The sequence below is a fragment of the Octopus bimaculoides genome, chromosome 1 (assembly GCF_046866305.1).
Source record: "Octopus bimaculoides isolate indiv1 chromosome 1, ASM4686630v1, whole genome shotgun sequence".
Lineage (NCBI taxonomy): Eukaryota > Metazoa > Mollusca > Cephalopoda > Octopoda > Octopodidae > Octopus > Octopus bimaculoides.
This window is the reverse complement of record NC_142928.1, coordinates 136,272,537-136,284,801: the sequence shown is the minus strand read 5'-3', so window position 1 is coordinate 136,284,801 and position 12,265 is coordinate 136,272,537. Positions and strand designations below refer to the sequence as shown.

General features: G+C 34.0%; 1 protein-coding gene across 29 annotated transcripts in view; it reads right to left on the bottom strand.

Annotated features, from left to right (window-relative positions):
• The window catches only part of LOC106871495 (anion exchange protein 3), a 746,335-nt gene that overhangs the window by 33,934 nt on the left and 700,136 nt on the right, over positions 1-12,265 (bottom strand). For 20 of the 29 annotated variants that reach the window (XM_089359039.1, XM_089359081.1, XM_089359096.1 and 17 more), the window contains 2 exons: positions 11,881-12,177; positions 7,484-7,676 (listed from right to left, as the gene is read on the bottom strand). In XM_089359039.1, coding sequence (XP_089215165.1) covers positions 7,484-7,676; positions 11,881-12,177 — 490 coding nt within the window. The remainder of the gene's footprint in view (positions 1-7,483; positions 7,677-11,880; positions 12,178-12,265) is intronic. The other 9 variants (XM_089359088.1, XM_089359119.1, XM_089359072.1 and 6 more) reach the window with 1 other exon arrangement.

Here is a 12,265-nt window from a genome sequence, read left to right as displayed (position 1 = left end):
ATATATATATATATATATATATATATATATATATATATATATATATATATATATATATATATATATATATATAGAGAGAGAGAGAGAGAGAGAGAGAGAGAGAGAGATAGATAGATAGATAGGTAGGTAGAGTGTTTGCTGCATATATGTGAGGTTGTTTTAAATTCTCATTTCAGAGGTGCATCCTGACTTGTGATAAGCAACACTCATAAGGTGACTGGCATATCTAGAGTAAAGTTGAAAATGTTTTAAACTGATTTCAGGGTCTCAGAAGAGAGTGTTGGGTAGAGAAAGTATTAATGAGATAGTAAACATAATGTTAACATCAGGAAATAATATAAACTCCTTGTAAAGGTATTAGTATAATATCAAGGTAAGAAACTGTTACTATGAATATATGTTGTAAAGATGTCATTGGTATGTTAATATTGGTGCATGCTTTTCATGTGGCTGCTACATGCAACTGCCTTAAGCTTGAAGCATGATAGCCTTGGTTATTCATTGATGTCAAGGACTACATCCATAAATGTGCTAAATGTGCAGAGATGAAAAACTTTCGAAAAAACAGGCTTCATTTGTAACCCAAAGAGTTAGATCCTTGGATTCATATACACATGGATCATGCTCAAGTTAATAATATCTGCTTGATGCTTGTCCTAGAGGATACCTTTTCAGGATGGTCAGCTCAACCATAAACATATATATACTGTATCTTGGGCCTACAGTGTTGTTTTAATGAGATGATACAGCTAAAGGAAAAGAGAACAAAGATATGAAACAAGAGAAAGTTTAAGACAAAACCAACAAATAAGAAGAGTTTGCATGAATGAATACCATTGTGCAAGATACCTTTAACACAAATATGCCCATAAAAAAATGAGGTCTTAAAATTTCACTGTATTTAGATAAAAAGTTATGGTAAGCTTTCACAATCTGGAAGAGAATAGTATGCAACTGTTAGCTACAGGTGTCGACTACCTACTGAACATTTTGTATGCTTAGTCAGTTGCTTCCCAGCGAGTTCATGTCCAAACAAGTAGGAGCAGGTTTTGCATTACGAAAACACGACCAGGGTTAAGATGTTAAAGAGATATATATGGGTTAAGGTGTCAAAGAGAATGCCAAGAGAAACCCAGAAAGAACATGGATGGGAAACAGTGAGATGATTGTATATAAAGAAGGGTGATAAAATAATATGAACAATGAACAGTGGGGAGAATATTGAGAGAGGAACCAAATATGATAAGAAAACATGAATGTATAACTGTTGTGTAATATTATGAGAAATATTCAAAGAAGGTTTCAGAAATGATTTTGTGTTCCTAGAGTGCAACATCTGAATGAACAAGTTGATTTTTTTTATCCCCTTAACCGTAATCTGTTATCCAGCTCAGTATCATAAAAATAATTAACATAATTCTTTCTACTAGAGGCACAAGGCCTGAAATTTTGAAGAGAAAGAGCTAGATAATCATAGCAACTCAAGTGCTCAACTGGTATTTGTTTTATAGACCCTGAAAGGACAAAAGGCAAAGTCAACCTCAGTGACATTTGAATGTAAAGCTGGCAGAAAGACGTGGTAATGATTCTTCCAAATGAAAGAATGCTATGGAGATACATAAATTTATGCATCCTACTAAGAGTAAGAAAATTTATATAATGTGAAATTTTCACAAGTTTTGCTACTTATTATCATAACGTATTATTGTCGTATTGAATTAAGCATGCTTTAGCTAATCAGCATTACATAATGTAGCATTAAACAGGGTATTACATATTACTGGAATAAGACAATGTTCAGCCTTCATTAACCCTTTAGTATTTAAACTGGCCATATCTAGCCTCTCACACCTAACCTACAATGTCCTTCTAAAAATAAGCAATCACATCATTGAAACCTCAAAGCTATAACATAATGCATGATTAATTCAAAACAATTTGAGTGAAAAAGTATTACATTTAACAGAGTAATCTGAACACTAAAGGGTTAAATGTTTCATGTGTGTGTGTGGGGGGGGGGATGTTTTAAGCAGAAACTTCATAAATTAAGTTTCATGTTTTGCCAGTTCTCAAGTAATTTTGTAATAAAGCTATTGATTATAAATGTTAATGACAGAAAATGTCTTGATTTGGTTGGAATGTGTAATAGCATAGTTCGATAGTCATATTATTGCTAGCCATTTTGAAATATTTCAACCAAAAAATTAAAATTTGTCAACAATGTTGACTGTTGGATGCATATCAAGGAAAGAGGTTTGATTTGTTTGGAGCATGTATAAATATGGTATAAACATTATTAAAAATTGCACCATTGGGAATTTTAGAATATTTCCATAGATATTTCGTTCCATGTTGACAAAAAGACATTATCTCTGAAGTGGCATGTTTTATAAAGAATTCCTATGAAGCAATATATTTGATTTCTCTGAAAATGTAAAGATTACAGTTACAGTTACTCTGATTATTAGGTCTGGCATGTTCTAATATCTTCCAAATAATTTTGCAACTTTTGACACAGTTATTTTTTGAAGACTAGATGTAGTTTGACAAACGTGTGTCCAAAGATGTTACTGGGTTTCTGAAAGTATGTTTAAAATGATTTTCAGTCAACCCAATATAATCCTTAAAAGCTGAATAATTTGTGTTATGTATACTTTCACTCTATAAACTATTGTGTTCAAAAGGAATACATTATCTAATGAGAATTTGAAACAACTATGTGACGGGAATAACTGGATGTATAACGCTATTCGAAATATTTGCTATTTCTGTAGCAAAATTACTTGTGCACCTATAACTTAATTTGACATTATTTCCATTTAAAAATCATATAATATCTATGAGCTTTTTTGGAAAGTACTTTTATATTAAGACTGATTGGGGTATCAAGTTAAACAATATTGTTCTTAGTGTCTTAGTATTAATATTCATATTAGTTATAAAATAAATTTTATCTGTGAAACTATTGTTTCAATATTTCATAATAATAAAGGGTTGTTTTGTTGAAAAACAACAATCCATATGAAATACTATTTTATTGGTTTCAGTTATTGAACTACCAGCCATGCAGGGGCACCAAACACCATTCTAACATTATTACCAAATTATTAATAAGGGCAAGTGAATGGTTTGAAATAATATTTATTGCAATGCCAATTTCTATTTGGTTTCCTAAATATTGCAATGCCAATTTCTATTTGGTTTCCTAAATATTCCTAAGGTAATTTATAAAAATATTAACTATTTGTAAATTTGTGTTAGTAATTTTTAGGTGTAAGTCTTTAAATTGTTTAACTGGATCTTTTCTGAATGTCTATAACCTTCATCACACAGTAGGTGCATTATGTCATCATAGAGTTTTCTCCCCTGAAGTTGCAGGACAGTGGCAGGGGAAACAATTCTAGAGAAAATGCAGTGTGTTAAAGGTTAACATTTCTATTCCATGTAATAGTGATCCCATCATCTTGATGTATATCACATTGAAAATGATTAAATTTGATATGTAATAAATATGACATAAACACCATAAGCTAACAAATTTCTGTTGAGTCTAGGCTGCCTATGACTACATCAAAAGAATTAACATAATTTTAATTTTCACCCATAGATCATTTTGGAAAGCAAGCAATGATTTTGCATGCATGATTAATTCAATATGAAAATCACTAACTGAAATATAATTCTCAATATAAAATCATGCTTTTTGGAGCAAATAGTTATTTATAGACTCAAACTGGAAAAATTTACAGAGAAGCTTGTTACTAATATTATTGAACCAATTGATAATGCAAATGCTGTTATTCCATAACGGTAAATCAATCATTTGTTTAATTCTAAAAATAATAGTGTCTAAGATAATTTTACTCAATATTGTCAACTCACTTTTGGTTAGATTTGTTAACTTACAAGATAAATTATCAATGATATTTTGTTTTTAGTCCTTAAATGTAGGTTTTTGCACATTTAACCCTTTCATGTATCTCTAATTCAGTAGTTTTTTCATTAGCCTTGAAATTAATAGAACTGAGTGTTGTATTATTACTTACTATTAAATGCTCACAACCTTCTTGATATTGTCAGGTGAAGTGGTCCTTGTTTGACAAGAACAGCAATGTGATGTTGAAAAACTTCCAAGTTTGCATCACTTACATGCCTCACACTGAATAAAGTGCCAACCATAGGAATATTTTGCCATTACTAAAGATTTTATGTTTCCAAGAATTTTTCTGGCAAATTCAATGTACATTAGGTATGACTGTGTGGTAAGATGTTTGCTTCCCAACCACATGGTTTTGGGTTCAGTTTCACTGCATGGAACTTTAAGCAAGAGCCTTCTAGTCTTCTACTATAGCATCTGGCCAACCAAACCCTTGAGAACAGATTTGCTAGACAGAAACAGAAAATAAGTCCATCGTGCATATATATATATATATATATATATATATATATATATATATATATATATATATATATATATTCTTTTATTTGTGTCAGTCATTTGACTGTATCCATACTGGAGCACCATGTTTAGTTGAACAAATTTACCCCAGGATTTATTCTTTATAAGCCTAGTATTTATTCTATCGGTCTCTTTTCCTGAACTGCTAAATTACGGGGATGTAAACACACCAACATCAGTTGTCAAGCAATGGTGGTGGTGGTGGGGGACACAAATATATAGATATATGACAGGCTTCTTTCAATTTCCATCTACTAAATCCACTCACAAGGCTTTGGTCGGCTTGAGGCTATAGTAGAAGACACTTGAACAAAGTGCCTGAACCTGGAACCATGCGGTTGGTAAGCAAGCTACTTACCACACATTCGCTCCTGTGCCTATCCACACAGCCACTCCTATGCCTCTATATATATTAGGTTGTCAAGAAAGTTCTTGTGGTTTTTAACCTTTAAACTCAGATGCACATATCTCGGCTCAAACAAAATTTTGTTAATCGAAATAAACACCATCAGAATCAACACCTGTTTGCCAATGCAAAACAAGTTTATTTATGCCAGTAACATAAAAATCTTGCGTTCTGGTGGCAATGAAGTCACTGAAGGCGTGTTTGGCATCGTCTTGGTTTTTGAAGCATTTCTCACGAAGGAAGTTGTCGAGATGCTTGAAAAAGTGGTAGTCAGTAGGCGAGAGGTCTGGTGAGTATGGCGGATGAGGCAGAGTTTCGTAGCCCAATTCATTCAACTGCTGCAGGGTCAGTTGTGCAACATGCAGCCGAGTGTTGTCATGGCAAAGGATTGGTCCTTTTCTATTGACCAATGCTGGCTGTTGTTGTCGGAGTTTCTTATGCATTTCATCCATTTGCTGACAGTACTTCTCCACTGTAATGGTTTCACCTGGATCCAAACAGAACAGCTGTGATGGATGAAATCGGCTGCAGACTACCAACAGTCACCATGACCTTCTTTTGGTGCAACTTTGGCGTCAGGAAGTGCCGTGGAGCTTTGTCGGTGTCCAACCACTGAACTGAGCATCGCCAGTTGTCATAAAGAATCCACTTTATATCGCAAGTCACAATCTAGTCGAGAAATGGGTTCTTGTTGCATAAAAGAAGGGAAGACAACACTTCAAAACGGCGTTTATTTTGGTTGTTGTTCAATTCGTGCGGCACCCATTTCTCAAGTATTTTTGCTTTTCCAGTCTCTTTTAAGTGGTTGGAAATTGTCGTATATGTTACATCTAAGAAGCAAGCTCTCAAACAGTTGTGCATGGATTGGCTTTGACTAAGGCTCTTAGTTGATCGTTGTCAACATCCGATGGCTGACCACTACACTTATTAACTTCAAGACTCTTGTCACCGCTACGGAATTTCTTGAACCACCATTGTGCTGTACATTCATTAGTGGTCCCTGGGCCAAATGCATTGTTGATATTGCGAGCTGTTTCAGCAGCTTTTCGGCCTAGCTTGAACTGGAATAAGAAAATTGTGTGAATTTGCTTTTTGTCCATGTTGTATTCAACATTCCGCAAAAAATGGCCTAATTATTCAAAAAGAAAAAGAGTAACACGATTGGATAGAGCAAAAAACGGGCTTTAAAATGATATATAAAGTCAAAGTAATTTAACGAAAATTAATTTGAAAATACATCATTTAAAACCAAAATTAAAAATCTCGCAAGAACTTTCTTGACAACCTAATATATATATATATATATATATATATATATATATATATATACACACACACACATACATGTATATGTTTGCATGTGTGTATTATTGTTTGTTACCGTATTCTTATTTTGACACTGTGTAGCAATTGCAAATGAGTGTCATTGTCATGCAAGCGGTGGCTCTTCATTTCCAGTCTTCCATGATGGTCATTCAAATATATTACCTTACTTAGAAACAGGTGAGAGTCGGTGACAGGAAGCACATTATGGCATAGAAAATTAGACTCAACAAATTGCACCTGACTCCATGCAAGTGTGGAAAAGTGGACATTAAAAATCAATGAAAAAAAAAGTTAATTTCTAGAGGTCCTTTTTGCTTTATATCTTTACAAAATTTTGTTGGCTAATGCACAATTTTATCTCCATAGAAATAATTATTTTCATTCGATACTAAGAAGTATTTTGTTTTTACATGATACAGTTGCAATTCATAGACACTGCAAATATTAAAATTTTCCAACTAATAGCATCTATGAAGGAGTGGTCACAAAGAAGTGATTTTGCTTCAAAAGGTGTCCAACCATCCATCCATCCAGCCAGCCATTTTCTCAGGCACCTCCTCCCTAGGGCCCTGTCACAAGCAATCATCATTACATTCTTCTGTTGGATCCCCAAGTATGGCCAACTGAGATTATGGATATTATTGGACTATTGTGTTCTTGGCCTACTCAATGGTCTCCTACCTCAAAAAAGGTCCATAGCAAAAATTGGGGTTTAGAACTGCTAGTATGGATTTTGATTAGGTTCAAGACCAATGTTTGTAGTGAAAGGGGTATAGTTGATTTAACTGACCTAATGGAATACTGTTACTATTATTTTATTGACCAACAGATGGATGATAAATAAAGTCAATTCTGTTAAGAATTTTCTTAAAATTTAGAGAAGTGTCTTAGCTTAAAATAAGGCAGTAGCAATTATATTCCTGAGATGATAGGCTGTAGAGAAGTAAAAGGCTTATAGTTATAAAAATAACAGTGAGAAAGAAAATTATGAACTTCAGTGCAATTAAAAAAAATATATAAACAAGAAAGTAATTTTAAGAAACCACAGCAGAACAGCAATAAGCTTCAGCAAATCTCAGTGCTTTTATATTGCTAGAAGTTGTAAAAAAAAAAAAATAATAATAAAAAAAAACAAAAAAAAAATCAAGCAGTTTGAGAAAAAAGCTACAAGAGTTTTGGTAAGAATTCATTGGAGTGGTAACAAGACAAAGACAGCCAAGTTGTCACCAAATTATTCCAGAAGACTTACCGGGCTCGTGACTCCTTAACCAAACTGCAGCAGTTGTACGTACCCTCTTTTTCCATCTGCTTCTGTTTTTTTCTCAATCGTAAGTTTGCTCGTTTCCTAGCCATATCCATGATGGGTAGTAGAGTTTTATGGTCCCAGTCACCAGGTGGCAACACTATAGATTCCGTCAAGAAGTCATTGATGGCATGTAGAAATTCTTCCCTACTTTCAGCTTGGTAAGCTACATCATGGAAGTTCTAAAAATTAATAAAGAAATAATGGTGAAAGTCATTATCTAGCATAGAAGAAGTGATATTAAGACAGAGAAGAGGGGGGAAAATGTAAGGAAATAAAGTAAGAAGATAAACACACCAAAGAAGGTAAAACAAAGCTCTCTTAATTATTGAAAGAAATATCCACTTAATTTCTGTAGGCCTACAATGCTTCTACTTTCAGAAAAATCCTTTCAACAAAATTACATTTAATTTAATAAAAAAAAAAAACACACACACACAAATCCTGTGAAGAAAATTATTTTAATTCAATCAAAAAAGAATAAACTTTCTTTAGTTTTTGCCACAAGAAAAATGTCCCAAAGACCAAAAAAAAAAATGATAATATTGATTGCATTAGTTTCTTTTTGTTTTTATAAAAAAATAGTATCAAATGTTGACTGCTTTGCTGTTTCACAAACATCTAATTCTTCCTAATAAACAGTTTAACCCTTTTGTTACTGTATTTCTTTTGAGATGCTCTGTGTTTCTTTCAATTAATTTTAAATATAACAAAGAATTTAGTAAAATAACCTAGTTATCATGAAGCTAGTGTTAGGAACATAAATTGTGACTAAGGTGGAAGATTTTCATTCAGAATTTATGAAAACAAGACATTTGTACTATAGAGCCAGAGGTGGTTTCAGCCGGGTTGGTATCAAAAGGGTTAATGCCATTATTATAAATCTTTTAACATTCATTCTTCTTTTAAAATTTGGATAATTTTCTGAAGGTTTTTGAAAAAGCACGAATTATTTCACTCAAACCTTAGAAAAGATCTTTGTTGTTAAAACCACCTATAGAGGAGTCTCTTCTCTGTTATCTGAATTGCGTTCCTGCAGCTCTGTTAACACTTTAAGGTGTTCATAGATGAGTGTCTCATCATAATGAAAAACTCCTGAATATCACCTGCAACAAGTTCTTCAAAGCCAATTTCCTGTAACATTTGTGTAAGGCTATTGCTGACTGAGACCGTTTCATACTCAATCTTTAAGTCTTTCTGAACAACACTGGGACCATTTTTTTTTTACAAATTTCAGTGAAGAAATGTATACTCTTTTACTCTTTTACTTGTTTCAGTCTTTTGACTGTGGCCATGCTGGAGCACTGCCTTTAGTCGAGCAAATCGACCCCAGGACTTATTCTTTAGAAGCCTAGTACTTATTCTATCGGTCCCTTTTGCCGAACCGCTAAGTTACGGGGACATAAACACACCAGCATCGGTTGTCAAGTGATATTGGAGAGACAAACACAGACACACAAACATATATATACATATATACGACGGGCTTCTTTTCAGTTTCCGTCTACCAAATCCACTCACAAGGCTTTGGTTGGCCCGAGGCTATAGTAGAAGACACTTGCCCAAGATGCCACGCAGTGGGACTGAACCCGGGACCATGTGGTTGGTAAGCAAGCTACTTACCACACAGCCACTCCTACGCCTACTTTCCTGAAACATCTTCAATAATTACTTACAGAATGTTATCATTTTTCTAGAATTATTAAGTACTGATATTAATCATCAGGCATTGGAAAGGAAATAACTTTCTGATCCATAGGTTACAGTCGTGAAGACATGATTAGTGAAATGAAAACAATGAAGATCCAGATATTCTCACCTACATGTATTGAGTGCTACTCTCTTTCATTTATTCATATAATCTATGTAACAGTTCCAATCTCTGTTGAGTACTACGCATAAACAAAGAATAAACTTTTTTTTAAGAGATGAGGAATTATGTACATTATTTACATTTGATGGTTATTTGTCCTCATCTTGTTTGTTGTTAACACAACGTTTCGGCTAGTATACCCTCCAGCCTTCATCAGATGTCTTGGGGAAATTTCGAACCTGGGTTCTCATTCCTAAGGTATTTTTCGATGTTATTATTATTATTATTATTCAGGTCACTACCGGGAATCGAACTCGGAATCTTGGGGTTAGTAGCCCATACTCTTAACCACTACACCATATGCCCGTGGGCATATGGTGCAGTGGTTAAGAGTATGGGCCACTAACCCCAAGATTCCAAGTTCGATTCCAGGTAGTGACCTGAATAATAATAATAATAACAATAACAACATCGAAAAATACCTCAGGAATGAGAACCCATGTTCGAAATTTCCCCGAGACACCTGATGAAGGCTGGAGCGTATATTAGCCGAAATATTGTGTTAACAACAAACAAGATGAGGACAAATAACCATCAAATGTAAATAATGTACATAAGGAATAAACTGTTGAAGATGAAGATTTAGCAACTTCTATATTTATTGAAAGACATCCAAATACCATTTGAGAAGATTTAACACAACTTATTGGGAAAACAGAAAGTATGAACAATGTGCTGGAAAACCTACTTCTCTGAAAACCCTACTGCCACTACATCTACAGATAAATTCAATTTCAAATCATGAAAATGCCCTCCTAGATAAAGGATCTTGAATATTTAAGACTAATTTGATAAACATCATCAAAGAGGTAAAATTTCAGCAATGTTCTAACCCTTTCCAAACAATTACATGACATACTTCAAACAATCCCCTAATGCACACATTCTTGCCAACAAAGAACATATATGAAACAAAACACCTTCATGTACAAAAGACTTCATACAAAAACCAATGCTAAAACACACAAGAAGCCAACATTTTGACATACACTAATATAAATGCTAAAATGAAAGAGCCAACCACCTCCCCTAAAGATAGAGATTATGTGCACTGCTTGCCCTACCCCTTATATCACTTTAAGTACTACAGTCCCAACTTTCTTTACAGTCGTAAATGCAGGATAGTCACCCCTCTGAGAGTGAGATAGGCATTTTTAGTGAATGTATTCTTGATGCCATCAACTTTGATATCAGAAGGTCTACAGCACCATATGTTCATCTCAAGAGACAAATTTTTTTTCAATCTAGGGCAGTGGTTCTTAACCTGGCTGCAGCACCTCCTTGGGAGGCATTTTGAAGGAGACAGATATTAATGTGGGGAGCTGAACATTTAGAGGTACTGTGATTTTATTTAGAAATAAAATATTTAAACTATGCAGAATATTTTTATTTCAAAAAATGTTTTTTTAATCTTTGTAAAGATTAGAACATGAAGAAGAAATTGTATTAGCAGTAAGCAGAAGATATAACTGATGATACACTAAAGAACAAATTAACTTTTTTATATAAATAAGTCCTCACTTTTTTCTAGTAATTTCTATAAAAAATTAACACAGACAGACCATACAAATATCAAATAACCATACAAATATCAAATAACCATACAAATATCTAAAAATAGATACATACTGGATAGGACAGTGCAAGAAAATATTGATAATAAATATCTGTGCAAAACTAGCTCTTTTTTATTAAGATATTCTGCTTTTCTCTCCTCAAAATATGGCTTTAGGAAGGACATCCAGTCAAAGAAACTATGTCAAAGCAACACTTGAGGTTGATGCAGCCCTGAAGTTTGCACTGTGTCAAACCAATACAGTGCGGGTGGTAAGGCGAAAGAGATAGAAGAGGTACAGGAAGGATAGAGAGCAGCATTATATTAATGCCAGTGGATAGATCAGAAAACAGGGAGATTGTAAGTGAGATGGGAGAGTGGAGGGAGAGATAGACAGAGACATAGATGAAGGTCAGAGGTACTTAGAGGTGGTTGTAGTGAGTGGGGAACAAAGGTGAGGGGGAAGGCTATTGGTGACAAATATGATAAGGTGTTGAGAGTGATAGCAGATATGAGAGGGTGTTGAGAGTGATAGCAGATATAAGAGGGTGTTGAGAGTGATAGCAGATATAAGAGGGTGTTGAGGATGATAGAAAATATGAGAGGGTGTTAAAGATGAGATATCGCAGTCCTAAGATGTAACTCAGAAGAAAGGAAGAGATAACAGGAAACAGAGAAAGATGTGATAAATGGAAAATAGAGTAGGAAAGGATGATATTGAGAATGAAAGGATTTCAGAGAGAGGGAGTGATAACTGGTAACACAAAAGAAGATGAAATACATGCAGATTCTCTTCTCATATGATTACAGTAGTTGAATTGTGCTGTAGTTAGAAGAGTTATGGAGGGATAGGTGTTAGGAAAATGAGAGGTGGGGAAGGCTTGGCACATACACTTACACATGGACATATATAATTTCTTTCGTACAATTATAATTCTAATAAAAAGTTAATCCTTACCTGATTTGACATAAGAGTGGACAGTGAGCGGCCAACTTCATGGTAGTCCATCTCTCCATTATCTGGACCAAGTAGCACAGATACAAAACGAGTAGGTAAAGGAACCTCAGTAAAGTTTTTAATGATTTGACCTTCTGAAAGTCGAACAAAAGCCATTGCAGGTTTTTGAAGGAAGTCAACACATCCTACCATCACTGTTGTAGCTTCAGATCCTATTGGTATCCTTTTTAAAATGTCCTGAACTCGTCTCTTTTGTAACTCCGGAGATATCAAAGGAATGTGCGCATTACCAGACTGCTAGAGACAATAAATAAGTAAATGGGACATTATTATTCTATCATATAATCAAATCAATTATCATATAATATGTTAACAAATAAATCAA